This window comes from Oncorhynchus mykiss, chromosome 16 (genome assembly GCF_057628025.1).
Source record: "Oncorhynchus mykiss isolate SJ-2025 chromosome 16, ASM5762802v1, whole genome shotgun sequence".
NCBI lineage: Eukaryota > Metazoa > Chordata > Actinopteri > Salmoniformes > Salmonidae > Oncorhynchus > Oncorhynchus mykiss.
The window spans coordinates 81,453,352-81,475,725 of NC_143037.1; the positions used below are offsets into that span (position 1 = coordinate 81,453,352).

General features: G+C 43.8%; 1 protein-coding gene across 2 annotated transcripts in view; it reads right to left on the reverse strand.

The window, feature by feature from the left end:
- Window positions 1-22,374, reverse strand: part of LOC110492720 (constitutive coactivator of PPAR-gamma-like protein 2) — a 100,385-nt gene that overhangs the window by 76,044 nt on the left and 1,967 nt on the right. For both annotated transcript variants that reach the window (XM_036947862.2, XM_090204100.1), the window contains exons 2-6: window positions 14,816-15,062; window positions 7,265-7,347; window positions 7,008-7,136; window positions 6,262-6,364; window positions 5,868-5,935 (exon numbers count right to left, since the gene is read on the reverse strand). In XM_036947862.2, the coding sequence (XP_036803757.2) occupies window positions 5,868-5,935; window positions 6,262-6,364; window positions 7,008-7,136; window positions 7,265-7,347; window positions 14,816-15,062 (630 nt within the window). The remainder of the gene's footprint in view (window positions 1-5,867; window positions 5,936-6,261; window positions 6,365-7,007; window positions 7,137-7,264; window positions 7,348-14,815; window positions 15,063-22,374) is intronic.

The window sequence follows — 22,374 nt, forward strand, 5'->3', positions numbered from 1 at the left end:
CACAACCTACCTGGCACCCCTGTAAAAAATAACCTCAAGTCAAAACCGTTACAAGCTGCAACATGTATCACCGCCTGGTAAGGCAACTGCTCGGCCTCCAACCACAAGGCACTACAGAGGGTAGTGCGTATGGCCCAGTACCTCACTGGGGTCAAGCATCCTGCCATCCAGGACCTATATACCAGGCGGTGTCAGAAGAAGGCCCAAAAAATTGCCAAAGACTCCAGCCGCCCTAGTCATAGACTGTGCTCTCTGCTACCGCACAGCAAGTGGTACTGGAGAACCAAGTCTAGGTCCAAACAGCTGCTACCCCCAAGCCATAAGACTCCTGAACAGCTAATAAAATGGCTACCCGGACTATTTGCATTGTCCACACCCCCAATTTTTATTTTTTACACTGCTGCTACTCTGTTTATTATCTATGCATAGTCACTTTACACCTACCTACATATTACCTCAATTACCTCAACTAACCGGTGCCCCCACACATTGACTCTGTACCGGAACCCCCTTTATATAGCCTCGCTACTGTTATTTTATTGTTGCTCCTTGAAAATAAATTATTGTATTTTTTATTATTTCAGTTTATTTTTTGTAAATACTTTTTACTTTTCACAACGCCTGTTGTATTTGGCGCATGTGACAAAAATTGATTTGGAAAAAGTTGTGATGAGCTACTTTCTGCACACACCATGGTCAGCATGAAACATATACCCTGATGAAGACGGCTTGGCTGTCGAAACGTTGGTAATTACATTTTTGCATCTGAGCTCCTAGAGTGTGCGGCTCTCTTATTTTTCCAGCATGAAACAGTGACTTGAAACAACGCTGGCCAAACAAGATGCAGCTAAAAACAAAATGGAGTTAAATGGTTCCAGTCTGTCGTGAAGAGTGCATTCATGTTTGTAATTCAGTCAGAGAGTAATTTTAATTTCAAGTTAAAGCTGTTAGCCAGCTGGAGAACATTAGCTTGCCGGCTCGCTAGCTAAAGTTACATGTATGATCTGTGTAGTAATATTATTCTAATCAGAAATCCATTTGCATTTATTTTTATGGCCTAAATATTTGCCAGCTAACATTGAACAGGGTTGGTTAGCTTTAGCTACCTGGTTCATTGTTTAAACAAGATACTTCACCAGATGATAACATGACCCATCCACTTAGCTAGCTAGATGTGTCTGGGGGTGATTACAGCCATCTATTGTATTTCATGAACATGTGTAGACAATAGTGACCCATCCACTTAGCTCAGGGATGCTTAAACTTTTTCAGCCTGGGACCTAAATAAAAATGTGTTTTTCTAGGACCCAAGCTTATGAAAACATGCAACTATACATAAATATGGTACATTACAATGTTATTTGTTTTAGGCTGACATAATGGCAATGTAATACCCATATACTGTATATAGCAATTCATGTTTATTTTTCCCCATTAAACACACAAATTAAACACAAATAATTTTCATTCTGAGCTAGAAGAAGACGTATTGATCACGTCACACAGATGTATAACAGAACACACACAGTCCTAATGAGGTGTGTGGCTGGTTGAACTTTTCAACAAGCGGGTCTATTCTGGGCTCAGTTTGAGACCGTGCAACCCTGAGGTCATGCTCAGTATTGAGTCTGTTTCTGTACTTGTTTTAAGTATGCCAGAGTTGATAACCCTGACTCACATTATGTGGTGCCAAACTGGACCAGAACATCTCCTGCTTTCTCAGTCAGGCAGGAGACCGCTTCCTGCTGTAGATGAACAACCCAGAACTGTGCGAGTGTTTGCCTCAAAAAACATCTTATTTCAATTAGTTTATTCCAGTACAGAATAAAACTAACTGTATTTTAACAGTTCCAAAAGACTTTCAACAAACATTTATACAGTAAAATGCACAGTAGGGCTGATTGTACATCTTCATATGTACTGTTAATTAGCTAGCTCCGGCTAACAATAGCTAGCTAGCTATTAGCTGTGTTCAAGGGGATTGTTTGAAAGAGAAACACTACTAGGAGAGATAGTACTCCCTTATGTCTGCTGATCATCACCTGTTATTAAGTGACAACAATGCATTGATAGCTGTCTAACTTGTCCACTGTCAAAGCCCTGTTTCCTGAAGCCCTGTTTCCTAAAGCGTTCCGCCCTATCCTCAAAGAACTCCCTGGGTTTACCATCATGCTGTGGATGTTTGGTCAGGGTGTGTTTTAATTTGTTATTTTTGAGAGATTCATGACTAAAGCACTGCACACACAAAACACATTGTGGGCACTCCTTGTTATTTCTCAAAGTTTGTATGAAACCACAGAAACAGTCATGACAATTGAGCTCAGTCAGAACTAGGGCGGTCATGAAATTATCATTTTTTAAATTTCACCTTTATTTAACCAGGTAGGCTAGTTGAGAACAAGTTCTCATTTACAACTGCGACCTGGCCAAGATAAAGCAAAGCAGTGCGACACAAAGCATGGCCAGCCATAGAAAAATGCGTATTGAAATGATCAATTATCGCAGATTTATCGGTGGTGACAGTGTTCTCTAGCCTCAGTGCAGTGGGCAGCTGGGAGGAGGTGCTCTTATTCTCCATGGACTTTATAGCATCCCATGTAATATAGCCTACACCTTCACAATAAGTCCATTATTTATTTTAGACAGGCCTGAAGAAAATGTAGTCTATTTCAGAAGAACAGAAAAGCATACTCTGAAGTTGTCCTTATGTTACGCCCTGGTGTGGCTACACTAGTTCATTTAGCAGTGTTAGGTGCTACAGGACATAGAACTGACAGACGACCAAGAGCTCAAACCAAGTTTATTCACCCAAAGGGTCACAGCTGAACAAAGACATGTTCCCACCAGCACAAGTATACAGTTGAAGTCAGAAGTTTACATACACTTAGGCTGGAGTCATTAAAACTCACTTTTGAACCACTCCACAAATTTCTTGTTAACAAACTATAGATTTGGCAAGTCAGTTAGGACATCTACTTTGTGCATGACACAAGTGTTTTTTACAACATTTGTTTACAGACAGATTATTTCACGTACAGTTCATTGAATCACAATTCCAGTGCGTCAGAAGTTTACATACACTAAGTTGACTGCCTTTAAACAGCTTGAAAAATTCCAGAAAATGATGTCATGGCTTTAGAAGCTTCTGATAGGCTAACTGACATAATTTGAGTCAATTGGAGGTGTACCTGTGGATGTATTTCAAGGCCGACCTTCAAACTCAGTGCCTCTTTGCTTAACATCATGTGAAAATCAAAAGAAATCAGCCAAGACCTCAGGAAAAAAATAGTAGACCTCCACAAGTCTGGTTCATCCTTGGAGCTATTTCCAAATGCCTGAAGGTATCACGTTCATCTGTACAAACAATAGTACGCAGGTATAAACACCATGGGACCACGCAGCCGTCATACCGCTCAGGAAGGAGACACGTTCTGTCTCCTAGATATGAACGTACTTTGGTACGAAAAGTGCAAATCAATCCCAGAACAACAGCAAAGGAACTTGTGAAGATGCTTGAGGAAACAGGTACAAAAGTATCTATATCCATAGTTAAACGGGTCCTATATCAACATAACCTGAAAGGATGCTCAGCAAGGAAGAAGCCACTGCTCCAAAACCGCCATAAAAAAGCCAGACTACCGTTGCAACTGCACATGGGGACAAAGATGGTACTTTTTGGAGAAATGTCCTAATGTTCTGATGAAACAAAAATAGAACTATTTGGCCATAATGACCATCATTATGTTTGGAGGAAAAAGGGGAGGCTTGCAAGCCGAAGAACTCCATCCCAACCGTGATGCACGGGGGTGGCAGCATCATGTTGTGGGGGTGCTTTGTTGCAGGAGGGACTGGTGCACTTCACAAAATAGATGGCAAAACACTGGTTTATTTAAGGTCCCACAGTTTACTGTGCAGAAATCATACCATGAAGTCCAAGGAAATGGCCATAGATCTAGACAGAATTGTGATGAGGCGTATCTACACTACATGACCAAAAATGTGGGGAAACCTGCCCATCGAACATCTCATGGGTATTAACATGGAGCTGGTTCCCCCTTAGCTGTTCTAAACAGCCTCCACTCTTCTGGGAAGGTTTACCACTAGATGTTGGAACATTGCTGTGGGGACTTGCTTCCATTCAGCCACAAGCATTAGTGAGATCGGCACTGACGTTGGGGGTTAAGTTCAAGGCTCTGTGCAGGCCAGTCAAGTTCTTGCACAATGATCAACAAACCTTTTCTGTATGGACCTCGCTTTGTGCACGGGTGAATTGTCATGCTGAAACAGGAAAAGGCCTTCCCCCAAACTGTTGCCACAAAGTTGGAAGCACAGAATTTCAAATCAAAATCAAATCAAATCCCCTTCACTGGAACTAAGGGGCCCAAACCATGAAAAACAGCCCCAGACCATTACTCATCCTCCAAACTTTAGTTGGCATTTTTCATTGGGGCAGGTAGAGTTCTCCTGGCATTCGCCAAACCCAGATTCGTCCGTCCGACTGCCAGATAGTGATGCGTGATTATTCACTCCAGAGAACACGTTTCCACTGCTTCAGAGTCCAATGGCGGTGAGCTTTACGCCACTCCAACCAACACTTGGAATTACGCCGGCTTGTATGCAGCTGCTCTGCCATGGAAAACCATTTCATGAAGCTCCCAAAGAACAGTTATAGTGCTGCTTTGCAGTTTAGAACTCGGCAATGAGTGTTGTAAAGATGGTTTGTCCTCGGTTACGTGCTACGCAGTCCCGTTCTGTGAGCTAGTGTGGCCTACCATTTCACGGCTGAGTCGTTGTTGCTCTTACCCAGACTTCCTAGAGCTGGCTGTCGGACCAAACGGGCATGGACCTTGGTCAGGGAGATGACCAAGAACCCAATTACCACTCTGACAGAGTTCCTTGGCTGAGATGGAAAAAAAACCTGTCTGAAGGACAACAGTCTCTGGGATTTAAGTGGAGAGTGGCCAGACAGAAGCCTGTCTATCCTGAGAAAAAGGTACATGACAGCCTGTCATGTGAAGGCATGTGAAAGAATTAAAGCATAAAGGCAAAAGATTGTGGTCTGATAAGACAAAAATAAAATGTAAAAAATAACTTCGGCCTCAATGCAAATTTCTGGAGGAAACCAGGCACAGCTCATCACCCGTCTAACATCATCCCTGCCGTGAAGCATGGTGGTGGCAGCATCATGCTATGGGGATGCTTTTCAGCATCAGGGACTTGGAGACTGGTAAAGATAGAGGGAGAAATTAATGGAGCCAAATACAGGCAAATCCTTGATGACAACCTGCTTCAGCGTGCAAATGACCTTAGACTGGGGCGAAGATATATGTTCCAACAGGACAATGATCCCAAAGCATACAGCCAAAGCAATGCTGGAACAGCTTCAGAACAATAATGTTAAATATAGCTCCTATAAAGCCCTTGAATGGATTAGCCAAAGCCCAGACTTGAATCCCATTGAAAATCTGTGGAAAGACTTGAAGATTGCTGTTCACCGCCACTCCCCATATAACTTAAGAGCTTGAGAAAATCCGCAAATCTAGATGTACAAAGCTGATAGACATACCCAAGAAGACTCAAAGCTGATAGACATACCCAAGAAGACTCAAAGCTGGAATCGCCACCAAAAGGTGCTTCTACAAAGTATTGACTCGGGTGTGAATACTTATGTAAATTAGATATCTGTATTTTGTTTTCAATAAATGAACAAACATTTCTATAAACTTGTTTTTACTTTGTCATTATGGGGTATTGTGTGTAGATCGGTGAGAATTTGTTAATGAATGTTTAACTCCGGTTGTAACAACTAAATGAGGAATAAATAAAGGTGTATCAATACTTTGTGAAGGGACATCAGAGACTCCTACCTGGTGCTTTCCAGGCTGCATTGCCCCCATGTGGCCAGGAGGACTGCCAAAAGGAGCCGGACCAAACCCTGGCACCACACAGAAAGACAAATGGACACATCCAGTTAAGCAAGCCTAACGATTTCAGAGGAAAAGCACTTATTTTCAGACTACAGTAGATATGATTGGCAGGTGCCTTAGCCCAGTGCTTCTCAGTCCTCTACTCAAGAACCCTCAGACGTCTCAATGTTGTTGGGACCAGCTCACCTGATTCAACTAGTCAGGGGCTGGAAGATTAGTTGACAAGTTCAATCAGGTGTGCCATCTCTGGAATAAACCAAATACATGGAACTGCTGGAGGTCCCCGAGGAGAGGTTTGAGTATGATGGCTTCAGCCAATGGCAGAGTTACTCACAAAGGTAGGGGGAGGGTCCCATGGAGAGTGGGCGTGGTTTAGAGGCAGATGAGAAATACTCCACAGCCTTCTTAAAACGTTCCACCTTATCCTCCATACGAGACTAGAGAGAATGTGAGCAAAAGAGAGGAGGGGTGACAGAAAGCTAGTGGTACTGTTATTTTGGCAGTCTCGACTTAAGGTACATGGCTTATAGATTGCAGGCCTGCATAGGACAAAGGCTAAGCAGCTAGCAGGATACTGCTCTGTTTCAGCTGGTATGGTCAGTCTAGCTGTATGGAGGAGAAGGTACTGCTCTGTTTCAGCTGGTATGGTCAGTCTAGCTGTATGGAGAAGAAGGTACTGCTCTGTTTCAGCTGGTATGGTCAGTCTAGCTGTATGGAGAAGGTACTGCTCTGTTTCAGCTGGTATGGTCAGTCTAGCTGTATGGAGAAGGTACTGCTCTGTTTCAGCTGGTATGGTCAGTCTAGCTGTATGGAGGAGGAGGTACTGCTCTGTTTCAGCTGGTATGGTCAGTCTAGCTGTATGGAGAAGGTGCTTTCTGTATCCATGTATCCTATCTAGACAGTTATGAAATCAGAGGAGTAGACAGGGTGGAGTGGGGATTGAACCCCGGTCTCCGGTGGGGAGATGAGTACATGTGTCTAGAGCAAGGACATTAGCACTAGACCACAGGCTCTACACATTTTAATCTTTCTGGACAGTAATGTGATTTCTTGATCCAAGCAAAGTATTTAAATGTGTACCTGGGATTGGTTGAAGACGTCCCTGGCAACAGCGTCGAGGTTCCCCAGGTCTTTAATGGAGGAGACGTACTCAGACACCGCCTTGATAACCACCTCACAGGGAGGCAGCACCAACTGGTGGGCACGCACCTAGAGGGTTAGAGGTCAGACACCGCCTTGATAACCACCTCACAGGGAGGCAGCACCAACTGGTGGGCACGCACCTAGAGGGTTAAAGGTCAGACCCCAGTGGAAGGGTTAAAGGTCAGAGGTTATACCTTGAGTGAGGCCAGGGGGTGTTCTGGTCCTAAAAGGCTCCAGTGGAAGGCAGCCAGGTCCTCATCAGGGAGAATATGGTTCCCTACGGGAGGGAGAAAGAGACCGGTAGTAAATAATAAAGTGTAAAAGGCGTGTTTGGTTGCGTCTCAGGGATCGCACAGTTAATCGATTAAAGATGAACAGACATTTTTCGGAAAGTTACGGTGATCTGCATCAATGAAGGATGACGCCGAGTTGAAGGATGGAGTTTTTCTGCCTAGAATCTCATTTAAGTTACTCAAGAGCTTTTTACAATCATTCTTTAAATTGATATTTGTTCCATTAGTATAGTTTTCTTTTTGTTAACTTCTTGGTGACAGGGGGACAGTATTGAGTAGCTTGGATGAATAAGGTGCCCAGAGTAAACTACCTGCTACTCCGTCCCAGATGCTAATATATGCATATTAGTAGTATTGGATAGAAAACACTGAAGTTTCTAAAACTGTTTGAATGATGTCTGAGTATAACAGAACTCATATGGCAGGCAAAAACCTGAGACAAATCCAACCAGGAAGTGGGAAATCTGAGGTTTGTAGTTCTATTTAAGCGATTGCCTATCCAATATGCTGTGTCTATGGGGCCAGATTGCACTTCCTAAGGCTTCCAGCAGATGTCAACAGTCTTTAGAAAGTTGTTTGAGGCTTCTATTGTGGAAGGTGGTCAAATAAGAGCTGTTTCAACAAGTGGACTAGGCTGAGGCCAATCATCAGTTGTTTACTGCACAGTCACGCGGGCTCACTGTGCCTTCTTTTTCCTCTGTAGTGAATACGCTATTGTCCGGTTGGAATATTATTGAAGACTTATTATAAAAAGACCCTAATGGTTTGATTGTAAACATCGTTTGACATCTACAAACTGTAAAGGAACTCTGACTTTGTCTGGATTTTGCACATTGTGCCTTTAGAATAGTGAACTAAACATGAACAAAAACGGAGGTATTTGGACAAATATGGACGTAATCGAACATTTCTTGTGGAAGTGGGAGTCCTGGGAGTGCATTCTGATGAAGATCAGCAAAGGTAAGTGAAGATTTATAATGCTATTTATGACTTTTGTTGACTATACCATTTGGCGGGTAAGTGTATGGCTTGCTTTTGTGGCTGAACGCTGTTCTCAGATTATTGAATATTGTGCTTTTGGCGTAAAGCTTTTTTGAAATCAGACACAGCGGTTGCATTAAGAACAAGTTTATCTTTAATTTGATGTAAAACATGTATCTTTCATCAAAGTTTATGATGAGTATTTCTGTTATTTGATGTGGCTCTCTGCAATTTCTCCGGATGTTTGAGGCATTTCTGAACATGGCGCCAATGTAAACTGACGTTTTTGGATATTAATATGAACTTAATCGAACAAAACATACATGTATTGTGTAACATGAGTCCTGGGAGTGTCATCTGATGAAGGTCGTCAAAGGTTAGTGATTCATTTGATCTATATTTCTGCTTTTTGTGACACCTCTCTTTGGTTGGAAAATGGCTGAATGCTTTCTGTGACTAGTTGCTGACCTAACATAATTATATGTTGGCTTTACCCGTAAAGCCTTTTTGAAATGGGACACTGTGGTTGGATTAACGAGAAGTGTATCTTTAAAATGGTGTAAAATACAGTGCCTTGCGAAAGTATTCGGCCCCCTTGAACTTTGCGACCTTTTGCGACATTTCAGGCTTCAAACATAAAGATATAAAACTGTATTTTTTTGTGAAGAATCAACAACAAGTGGGACACAATCATGAAGTGGAACGACATTTATTGGATATTTCAAACTTTTTTTTTTGCGCAATATACGACTGATTGTTGTCCTATGGACAGAGTCTCCCACCTCAGCTGTAGATCTTTGCAGTTCATCCAGAGTGATCATGGGCCTCTTGGCTGCATCTCTGATCAGTCTTCTCCTTGTATGAGCTGAAAGTTTAGAGGGACGGCCAGGTCTTGGTAGATTTGCAGTGGTCTGATACTCCTTCCATTTCAATATTATCGCTTGCACAGTGCTCCTTGGGATGTTTAAAGCTTGGGAAATCTTTTTGTATCCAAATCCGGCTTTAAACTTCTTCACAACAATATCTCGGACCTGCCTGGTGTGTTCCTTGTTCTTCATGATGCTCTCTGCGCTTTTAACGGACCTCTGAGACTATCACAGTGCAGGTGCATTTATACGGAGACTTGATTACACACAGGTGGATTGTATTTATCATCATTAGTCATTTAGGTCAACATTGGATCATTCAGAGATCCTCACTGAACTTCTGGAGAGAGTTTGCTGCACTGAAAGTAAAGGGGCTGAATAATTTTGCACGCCCAATTTTTCAGTTTTTGCTTTGTTAAAAAAGTTTGAAATATCCAATAAATGTCATTCCACTTCATGATTGTGTCCCACTTGTTGTTGATTCTTCACAAAAAAATACAGTTTTATATCTTTATGTTAGAAGCCTGAAATGTGGCAAAAGGTCGCAAAGTTCAAGGGGGCCGAATACTTTCGCACATTGACTCTGTACCGGTGCCCCCAGTATATAGCCTCCACATTGACTCTGTACCGGTACCCCCAGTATATAGCCTCCACATTGACTCTGTACCGGTACCCCCTGTATATAGCCTCCACATTGACTCTGTACCGGTACCCCCTGTATATAGCCTCCACACTGACTCGGTACCGGTGCCCCCAGTATATAACCTCCACACTGACTCGGTACCGGTGCCCCCAGTATATAACCTCCACACTGACTCGGTACCGGTGCCCCCAGTATATAGCCTCCACATTGACTCTGTACCGGTGCCCCCTGTATATAGCCTCCACACTGACTCGGTACCGGTGCCCCCAGTATATAACCTCCACACTGACTCGGTACCGGTGCCCCCAGTATATAGCCTCCACATTGACTCTGTACCGGTGCCCCCTGTATATAGCCTCCACACTGACTCGGTACCGGTGCCCCCTGTATATAGCCTCCACACTGACTCTGTACCGGTACCCCCTGTATATAGCCTCCACACTGACTCAGTACCGGTGCCCCCTGTATATAGCCTCCACACTGACTCGGTACCGGTACCCCCTGTATATAGCCACCACACTGACTCGGTACCGGTGCCCCCTGTATATAACCTCCACACTGACTCGGTACCGGTACCCCCTGTATATAGCCACCACACTGACTCGGTACCGGTGCCCCCTGTATATAACCTCCACACTGACTCGGTACCGGTACCCCCTGTATATAGCCACCACACTGACTCGGTACCGGTGCCCCCTGTATATAACCTCCACACTGACTCGGTACCGGTACCCCCTGTATATAGCCACCACACTGACTCGGTACCGGTGCCCCCAGTATATAGCCACCACACTGACTCGGTACCGGTGCCCCCAGTATATAACCTCCACACTGACTCGGTACCGGTACCCCCTGTATATAACCTCCACATTGACTCTGTACCGGTACCCCCTGTATATAACCTCCACATTGACTCTGTACCGGTACCCCCTGTATATAGCCTCCACATTGACTCGGTACCGGTGCCCCCTGTATATAACCTCCACATTGACTCTGTACCGGTACTCCCTGTATATAGCCTCCACATTGACTCTGTACCGGTACCCCCTGTATATAACCTCCACATTGACTCTGTACCGGTACCCCCTGTATATAGCCTCCACATTGACTCGGTACCGGTGCCCCCTGTATATAGCCTCCACATTGACTCTGTACCGGTACTCCCTGTATATAGCCTCCACATTGACTCGGTACCGGTGCCCCCTGTATATAACCTCCACACTGACTCTGTACCGGTGCCCCCTGTATATAGCCACCACACTGACTCTGTACCGGTGCCCCCTGTATATAACCTCCACATTGACTCTGTACCGGTGCCCCCTGTATATAACCTCCACACTGACTCTGTACCGGTGCCCCCAGTATATAGTCTCCACATTGACTCTGTACTGGTACCCCCTGTATATAGCCTCCACATTGACTCTGTACTGGTACCTCCTGTATATAGCCTCCACACTGACTCTGTACCGGTACCCCCTGTATATAGCCACCACACTGACTCTGTACCGGTGCCCCCTGTATATAGCCTCCACATTGACTCTGTACCAGTACCCTCTGTATATAGCCTCCACACTGACTCTGTACCGGTGCCCCCTGTATATAGTCTCCACATTGACTCTGTACCGGTACCCCCTGTATATAGCCTCCACATTGACTCTGTACCGTAATACCCTGTATATAGCCTCCACATTGACTCTGTACCAGTACCCTCTGTATATAGCCACCACACTGACTCTGTACCGGTACCCCCTGTATATAGCCTCCACATTGACTCTGTACCAGTACCCTCTGTATATAGCCACCACACTGACTCGGTACCGGTGCCCCCAGTATATAACCTCCACACTGACTCGGTACCGGTGCCCCCTGTATATAGCCTCCACATTGACTCTGTACCGGTACCCCCTGTATATAGCCTCCACACTGACTCTGTACCGGTACCCCCTGTATATAGCCTCCACATTGACTCTGTACCGGTACCCCCTGTATATAGCCTCCACACTGACTCGGTACCGGTGCCCCCTGTATATAGCCTCCACATTGACTCTGTACCGGTACCCCCTGTATATAGCCTCCACACTGACTCAGTACCGGTACCCCCTGTATATAAGCTCCACACTGACTCTGTACCGGTGCCCCCAGTATATAACCTCCACACTGACTCTGTACCGGTGCCCCCTGTATATAACCTCCACACTGACTCAGTACCGGTACCCCCTGTATATAGCCTCCACACTGACTCGGTACCGGTACCCCCTGTATATAACCTCCACACTGACTCAGTACCGGTACCCCCTGTATATAAGCTCCACACTGACTCTGTACCGGTGCCCCCTGTATATAGCCTCCACACTGACTCGGTACCGGTGCCCCCAGTATATAAGCTTCATTGTTATTCTTATTGTGTTACTTTATATTATTACTTTTTATTTTAGTCTACTCTGTAAAAAAATTCTTAACTCTTCTTGAACTGCACTGTTGGTTAAGGGCTTGTAAGTAAGCATTTCACGGTAAAGTCTACTCTGGTTGTATTCGGCGCATGTGACAAATAAAGTTTGATTTGACCACTGCACTTCATACATTTATTAAACATAAGAATGAGTTGTCACAAGCCGGCTCGTGGGAAGTGACAAAGTGCTCTTATAGGACCAGGGCACAAATAATATCATTTTGCTCTTTATTTAACCATCTTACATATAAAACGTTATTTCTAAAACAAAAATTGTGAATAACTCACCACAGGTTAATGAGAAGGGTGTGCTTGAAAGGATGCACATTACTCTGCAATGTTGGGTTGTATTGGACAGAGTCTCAGTCAAATCATTTCCCACACAGTTTGTGGCTGTATTTAGTTCATGCTAGTGAGGGCCGAGAATCCACTCTCACATAGGTACGTTGCTGCAAAGGGCATCAGTGTCTTATCCTGCCAAGGCAGGATACTCTGAGCACAGCCCAATCCAGAAATATGGCAGTGGCTTCTGATTCAATTACATTTTCACAGAACCACTTGTTGCAATTTCGATGAGCCTCTCATTCAGATATCGGTAAGTGGACTGGAGGCAGAGCATGAAAGGGATAACGAATCCAGTTGTTTGTGTCATCTGTTTCGGGAAAGTACCTGCGTAACTGCGCACCCAACTCAGGTGCTTCGCTATATCAGATTTGACATTGTCCGTAAGCTTGAATTAATTTGCACACAACAGCAAAAAATCATACAATGATGGAAAGACCTGTGTTGTCCTTAATGCACAGTGAAGTGCTCCAACTTCTTAATCATAGCCTCAGTTGCGGAGAGTCCCTGAAATCCTAGATTCAGATCATTCAGGCAAGAAAAAAACGATAAGAGAGCTGTGTGAGAAACTCGTCATCATGCAAGCGGGCAGACAAGTGAAGATTATTGTTAGTAAAGAAAACTAAGCTCGTCTCGCAATTTTAAAAAAAACATGTCAATACTTTACTTTTCAAAGGAATTTTTATTTAGAAAAAAAACATTTTTAAAATGTGAATCACATTTTTATTTACCCCAGTTTGGGAATACCTGTTGTACAGAATCTGCTTGCGAAGGTGTATTGTGGGCATTACCATGCAGTTGACTTCCTAACCTTTTTTGCTGTTAGCTGACATTAGCAAGCAAACTAGCTAACACTATGGATGTGACAAATTGACCATTTTGCTTAATGTTTAAATGGCCATTGTTTATCGGTTTTCTGTTAAAACTAAGAAGAAAAAATGTAGAATGTTGAATATTGCCTACGACCGGGTGATTAACTTATTCTACCAGCTACAGAAACATGTCGATAGCGACAATTGTTAACTTTCTGACATTAAAAAAAAATATATATATATATATATATATATATAATAATTTAAGTGCTGCATCAGGTCTGTATCTTATCAGACAGAATTCTGCTCTGGGGTAAAATGTTCTGTATTGTTTCCCTGACAATAAACATCGCTGATTGATGTGCTACGGTGGTGTTTTATGGTAGAGTAGCTAGATTAATTTTATTTCTACTAAGTCACAGTAATTTTCAAACTTTAAAGTTCTAATTTGGGAGATAATATTTGATTGACAGTTCTGGTTGCCTAGTGGCGGGCTTTAGTCATGCTTCAGAAGCGGCATTCCTTTACAGACAAATAAAATGTCTGTTCATAGAGGTTTCATGTTGGCATTTAAAAGGAGTGTAGCCTACCCTAAAAACCAGACAAACAAACCTTCTGTAGCCGAGGTGCTTTCAAGGGGCCACATTCCATTTTCTGAAAAGCGTTAACCATACAGGCTACCGGTAGCAACTGACTAGGTATCCCCTTTCCCTTTTGGTAGAGAAATTAACGTTCAAATCACTGGCAACAGCTCTGGTGGACATTCCTGCAGTCAGCATGCCAATTGCATGCTCCTTAAAACTTGAGACATCTGTAGCGTTGTGTGATAAAACTGCACATTTTAGAGTGGCCTTTTATTGTCCCCAGCACAAGGTGCACCTGTGTAATGATCATGCTGTTTAATCAGCTTCTTGATTTGCCCCACCGGTCAGCTGGATGGATGTGTTCTACACCTGCATTGCTTGCTGTTTGGGGTTTTAGGCTGGGTTTCTGTACAGCACTTTGAGATATCAGCTGATGTACGAAGGGCTATATAAATAAATTTGTTTGATTTGATGTGTTACGAACATTTTAGAGAAATAAGCTTTTTGTGCGTAATTTAACATTTCTGGGATCTTTTATTCGCCAAAGGTGCTTCTACAAAGTGTTGACTCAGGTGTGTGGATATTTATGTAAATACAATATTTCTGTATTTAATTTTCAATAACTTTGCTAACATTTCTAAAAACATGTTTTCACTTTGTTATTGTGGGGTATTGTGTGTAGATCGGTGAGAGAAAAAAATCCTTTTGGAATTCAGGCTTTAACACAAAATGTGGAATTTTAGGTATGAATACTTTCTGAAGGTACTGTACCTACCCAGCAGAGCAGCGAAGCAGGGCAGTTGTTGTGTCTTCAGACCCAGCTGTCTGGCTGCTTCAGAGAGCAGGTATTGGTGGGTGGTCAGGTTCTTGCCGTTCCAGGACAGTTTGAGGGCATGCGAGGAGAAGTAGGCGGGCACGTTGCAGAGAGCAAACTCTGAGTCCTGGGCGATCAGACCGCAGAAACCAAAGTCCCTGTAGAGGGACAGCACCTCCTGGTGGTGGTCCTCCAACGTCTGGACAACCTGGATAATACAATATTAGTGATGCACCGATATGACATTTTTGGACGATACCGATATCCAATATTTTCCCTGTCAAAAAAAAAAAAAAAAAAACGATACCGATAACCGATATTTACGATTTTAGCGGCCTTTTAAGCATTCTAGTACAGTTAAATAGTTAACACGGACGCAGCGGTCTAAGGCACTGCAAGAGGCGTGACTACAGTTCCTGGTTCGAATCCAGGCTGTATCACATCCGGCCGTGATTGGGAGTCCCATAGTGCGGCGCACACTTGGCCCAGCGTCGTCCGGGTTTAGCCGGGGTAGGTCGTCATTGTAAATAAGAACTTGTTCTTAACCGACTTGCCTAGTTAAATAAAGGTTTTACACACACACTGACCAAAAAGTTATTTTGTTGGCATTTACATATGTCCCCAATACCAGTCAAACATACAAAACCTATTTCTTTCACTTACTTGCTGTGCCGTTTCGTTGTTCAGTCGTTTCATTCTCAACCAGGGTTTCTATGGAACGCCGTTTGGGTCTTTGCATGTCAAAGAAGAGAACCCTATTTGACCTGTCAAATAACACGACATCTGTTTCAGTAGATGTATAGTTCGCTATAGCTACTACCTAACCATATTGCTAGGTGTCATCATCTAAAATAACCCTAATTTATAAGACCGTTCTTATTTGATTAATGGTGGTCGGACCCATCTATGTGAAGCTTGCCACAATAAGGTTTCGCCACAATAGTTGACTTTGCAGTTAGCCTTCAAAATAAAAGTATGGCATAATTCTACAATTTGTATTCATTTGCATTACTGTCAATGACACTTATTTTGAACGCAAACCGCAACCTCCAGTATTTTGCCAGTCCTTATTGTGGCTAGCTTCAAAACACATTAGCCGGTCCTGTCGAGCCAGATGAAGCCAGATGAAGCTAGCTGGCTGCTTATAACATTAGCTTTGGGCAACAGGGTTAAGTAGCTTGAAGTTCAATAGGCAAACAACAATACTTACAAGGATTACTAAATAATTGCTAAGAATAATGAAAATGACTGCAGTTTCAACAGGTCATTGTTTCAGGCTAGTTGTATTGGTGCTATCTAGGTACCAAGTTGAAGCTAGCCACCGCAGAAGTTGCGGTTGAACAAATGATGCTTTATTACCAACGTGGTATTGTAAACACATCGTTCATGGCCGGTGTTTGCAGACTTTTTTGTATAGCTTTGCCAGTGCTACTGTACCTTTTTTGACACGCAAAGACCCAAACGGCGTTCCGTAGTATGTCGTGAAGCTAATAGCAGTGATGCCATTACTGTGTAACTCCGGTCGGCGAAAGCCAACATCACCCACGACAGAGAACGGTTGATTGTCAAGGACAATGAATTCCATTATCTTGGCTTTAATGGATTTCACCTTTGAGTTGTCTCGCTGAAATTTTGTTAGTCTTTCAAATGACTGCTCGATCCACAGAGCAGACATTGTGTGTTAGTTTAGGAATGCTGTGTTGCACGTATAGCGAAAAAATCTTTGTGGCGTCATTACATCACGTACTTATGTTATATAGGTATGCACATCAGCGTTGACATCGGCTTTGCACCTCGGGGCGTTAAACTAGATATCCGATTCGTTCACCGATATATCGTACATCTGTATACAATATTACACATCTTAAACCCTCCTCTAACCCTGTAGAAAGGCCACCATGCTGAAATGTTGACCAAAGTGCCATGGTATAGAAGATACAGTAAGTACACCAGTAGTCTGCCCCACAGCCTTTATCCCACCCAGCACACATTACCATAACAGGTCCCACCCAGCACTCATTACCATAACAGGTCCCACCCAGCACTCATTACCATAACAGGTCCCACCCAGCACTCATTACCATAACAGGTCCCACCCAGCACTCATTACCATAACAGGTCCCACCCAGCACTCATTACCATAACAGGTCCCACCCAGCACTCATTACCATAACAGGTCCCACCCAGCACTCATTACCATAGCAGGTCCCACCCAGCACTCATTACCATAGCAGGTCCCACCCAGCACTCATTACCATAACAGGTCCCACCCAGCACCCATTACCATAACAGGTCCCACCCAGCACCCATTACCATAACAGGTCCCACCCAGCACCCATTACCATAACAGGTCCCACCTGGCACCCATTACCATAACAGGTCCCACCCAGCACGCATTACCATAACACGTCCCACCCAGCACGCATTACCATAACACGTCCCACCCAGCACGCATTACCATAACACGTCCCACCCAGCACGCATTACCATAACAGGTCCCACCTAGCACTCATTACCATAACAGGTCCCAGCCAACCCTCATCTGACCATATGGTGATGCTGAACAACCAGGTAGTTACCCTTAGCAACAGGTGGAATAGGGGCTATCATGCATGTATTGCGGCAGCAGGTAGCCTAGTGGTTAGAGCGTTGGACTAGTAACCGAAAGGTTGTAAGATTGAATCCCTGAGCTGACAAGGTAAAAATCTGTCTTTCTGCCCCTGAACAAGGCAGATAACCCACTGTTCCTAGGGTGTCATTGAAAATAAGAATTTGTTCTTAACTGACTTGCCGAGATAAATAAAAGGTACAAATAAATGTATACCTGGTCAAATAGGGCTGTTAAAATATAAAAGCTTAGTTCCAGGTGTGTCACCAAAGACCAGCCTCTAGTCCCTGTCTTGAAGTGAGGGTAGAAGACTGACAGACCACCCCAGCAAGAACAGTATTATGTATGAACACAAACAGGCATACACTGATTTACTGGGCTACTCTCCACTACCTATTAGTGTTAGTATTAGTCACCATACCAGAACTCTGACTGGCACTTGATCCAGACAAACTCAGCTACTGCTGGGCCTCTTGAGCTCAATATCATTACATTTGAACATTATGAATATTTTCAAGAGACAGTCATTATTGAATCAATTATACAAATCAATTTGACTTTGTTTTTACAAATCTAAATACAAAAGGAAATCATTTGAATGGTAAATGTCTATTGATAAACTGGCTAAATGAAGATGTAGCCTAGATCTATTCACAATGCAGGTGAATACATATTCAATAGGAGAGTGAACGCCTACAACTCAGTATTCAGCTTGTTTCGGCTGATATCGTCGGGCTACAGACAAACAATCCCTAAAACTCAGTATTCAGCTTGTTTCGGCTGATATCGTGGGGCTACAGACAAACAATCCCTAAAACTCAGTATTCAGCTTGTTTCGGCTGATATCGTGGGGCTACAGACAAACAATCCCTAAAACTCAGTATTCAGCTTGTTTCGGCTGATATCGTGGGGCTACAGACAAACAATCCCTAAAACTCAGTATTCAGCTTGTTTCGGCTGATATCGTCGGGCTACAGACAAACAATCCCTACAACTCAGTATTCAGCTTGTTTCGGCTGATATCGTGGGGCTACAGACAAACAATCCCTAAAACTCAGTATTCAGCTTGTTTCGGCTGATATCGTCGGGCTACAGACAAACAATCCCTAAAACTCAGTATTCAGCTTGTTTCGGCTGATATCGTCGGGCTACAGACAAACAATCCCTAAAACTCAGTATTCAGCTTGTTTCGGCTGATATCGTCGGGCTACAGACAAACAATCCCTAAAACTCAGTATTCAGCTTGTTTCGGCTGATATCGTGGGGCTACAGACAAACAATCCCTACAACTCAGTATTCAGCTTGTTTCGGCTGATATCGTGGGGCTACAGACAAACAATCCCTAAAACTCAGTATTCAGCTTGTTTCGGCTGATATCGTGGGGCTACAGACAAACAATCCCTAAAACTCAGTATTCAGCTTGTTTCGGCTGATATCGTGGGGCTACAGACAAACAATCCCTAAAACTCAGTATTCAGCTTGTTTCGGCTGATATCGTGGGGCTACAGACAAACAATCCCTAAAACTCAGTATTCAGCTTGTTTCGGTTGATATCGTGGGGCTACAGACAAACAATCCCTACAACTCAGTATTCAGCTTGTTTCGGCTGATATCGTGGGGCTACAGACAAACAATCCCTAAAACTCAGTATTCAGCTTGTTTCGGCTGATATCGTCGGGCTACAGACAAACAATCCCTACAACTCAGTATTCAGCTTGTTTCGGCTGATATCGTCGGGCTACAGACAAACAATCCCTAAAACTCAGTATTCAGCTTGTTTCGGCTGATATCGTCGGGCTACAGACAAACAATCCCTACAACTCAGTATTCAGCTTGTTTCGGCTGATATCGTCGGGCTACAGACAAACAATCCCTAAAACTCAGTATTCAGCTTGTTTCGGCTGATATCGTCGGGCTACAGACAAACAATCCCTTCCACAGGAATTATTTTATTGGCAGCTGCTAGTAGAACATTTTATTGTACTGATCAACAACATTTGCATAGAAGAGGCAATATTTTATAAAGGTGTGGGCTGTTTAATTAATGATGTCATTCACAAGGCAGAATGTGGTTCTTGAATCTGACTGGCTACGGAATCTAGTTGAAACAAGATGGAGGTGAGGAAGATGAACAAGTGAATGAGTTTTAGGTGGCTAGGGAGACCAAGTGAAGTAACGTTTTTGGTAACAATCAACATATTGTGTGTTATGGTTTGCATATTTGAAACAAAGTACTCGGGTAGTAAATTCAGCTACAAGCTAGCAAGGAAATCTATCCTACAATTAAAGCTGGAAGCTACAGGTATCATCTTGCATTGTAAAGTGTTCTAGCCTGTTTGGACATTGTTTTGCGAACAGTAATTAACAGTTTCTACATGCCGTGATGCATTACTTAAGAGTGTTAACTTCTGTGCAACATGAGTGATATAATGTATTTAATATGTATCCAAATGAGTAGACACCTAAGACAATTGACTCATGAATGGTACACACCTGATGGCCTCAATTGCACTTCGTGCCCAGTCCCATACGCCATGGTTTTACACAGCACCCAAGCTTCTAGGAGAACGCCATGGTTTTACACAGCACCCAAGCTTCTAGGAGAACGCCATGGTTTTACACAGCACCCAAGCTTCTAGGAGAACACCATGGTTTTACACAGCACCCAAGCTTCTGGTAGAGAGCCATGGTTTTACACAGCACCCAAGCTTCTGGGAGAGTGCCATGGTTTTACACAGCACCCAAGCTTCTAGGAGAACACCATGGTTTTACACAGCACCCAAGCTTCTGGGAGAGTGCCATGGTTTTACACAGCACCCAAGCTTCTAGGAGAACGCCATGGTTTTACACAGCTTCTAGGAGAACGCCATGGTTTTACACAGCACCCAAACTTCTGGGAGAACGCCATGGTTTTACACAGCACCCAAGCTTCTGGGAGAACGCCATGGTTTTACACAGCACCCAAGCTTCTGGGAAAGAGCCATGGTTTTACACAGCACCTAAGCTTCTGGGAAAGAGCCATGGTTTTACACAGCACCCAAGCTTCTGGGAGAGTGCCATGGTTTTACACAGCACCCAAGCTTCTAGGAGAACGCCATGGTTTTACACAGCTTCTAGGAGAACGCGATGGTTTTACACAGCACCCAAACTTCTGGGAGAACGCCATGGTTTTACACAGCACCCAAGCTTCTGGGAAAGAGCCATGGTTGTACACAGCACCCAAGCTTCTGGGAAAGAGCCATGGTTTTACACAGCACCCAAGCTTCTAGGAGAACGAGGAGAGCCATGGTCCCTTTTGATGAGCTAACAATGCAGCCCAGACAGCTATAGCAATGAATGAGTAGGCCTGAGCAGAGCAGGTACTTTGCTCTTCACGCTATAAAAAGGAGCTACACTGATATAGTCTTAAAGGATTAAATCATGCGAGACCTTTGACAGAAGTACGGAACATTACAAATTCTAGTTCCAAACAGGGGTTTTTGGTATCTAAATAGGACTGAAGTTTCGGTATACCGTGCAACACTACAAGTATACAGTGCACAGCTGTGTACATTTCATCCCAATCTGTAACCCCTGGCTGGATCCAAATGGCACCCTATTCCCTGTATAGGCTTGTGCACTACTTTAGACCAGGGCAGATTCCATATATAGTGCACTAATTTAGATCAGGGCAGATTCCATATATAGTGCACTACTTTAGACCAGGGCAGATTCCATATATAGTGCACTACTTTAGACCAGGGCAGATTCCATATATAGTGCACTACTCATCCAGAGGTCAGTCAGTCCAGGAGTAGTTCATCCAGAGGTCAGTCAGTCCAGGAGTAGTTCATCCAGAGGTCAGTCAGTCCAGGAGTAGTTCATCCAGAGGTCAGTCAGTCCAGGAGTAGTTCATCCAGAGGTCAGTCAGTCCAGGAGTAGTTCATCCAGAGGTCAGTCAGTCCAGGAGTAGTTCATCCAGAGGTCAGTCAGTCCAGGAGTAGTTCATCCAGAGGTCAGTCAGTCCAGTAGTAGTTCATCCAGAGGTCAGTCAGTCCAGTAGTAGTTCATCCAGAGGTCAGTCAGTCCAGGAGTAGTTCATCCAGAGGTCAGTCAGTCCAGTAGTAGTTCATCCAGAGGTCAGTCAGTCCAGTAGTAGTTCATCCAGAGGTCAGTCAGTCCAGTAGTAGTTCATCCAGAGGTCAGTCAGTCCAGGAGTAGTTCATCCAAAGGTCAGTCAGTCCAGGAGTAGTTCATCCAGAGGTCAGTCAGTCCAGTAGTAGTTCATCCAGAGGTCAGTCAGTCCAGTAGTAGTTCATCCAGAGGTCAGTCAGTCCAGGAGTAGTTCATCCAGAGGTCAGTCAGTCCAGTAGTAGTTCATCCAGAGGTCAGTCAGTCCAGTAGTAGTTCATCCAGAGGTCAGTCAGTCCAGTAGTAGTTCATCCAGAGGTCAGTCAGTCCAGTAGTAGTTCATCCAGAGGTCAGTCAGTCCAGTAGTAGTTCATCCAGAGGTCAGTCAGTCCAGTATTAGTTCATCCAGAGGTCAGTCAGTCCAGTAGTAGTTCATCCAGAGGTCAGTCAGTCCAGTAGTAGTTCATCCAGAGGTCAGTCAGTCCACTGGCAACATTCAACCAATATCACATTAGTTAAGCATTAGCCTCTGCATCACTGCACCCTGTCAGGGATCTACAGTGTTACCATTGTGGGGGCATATGCTCTTAAATATGGAATTTGGGAGCACCAGTGCCACTAGAATTTATATATTTTTTTTTAAATCACCCAGGTAATAATTGTAATTCTTCCTTTGCTGTCCCGCAGCTTCAGTAGTATGCAAACATGGTGGCACAGAAAGGACAATGAAGTAGCTTGGATTCACATAGGTGCAATGTTGGTTATATCTCAATCATACAAATATATTGTTTGTATTCTCAAA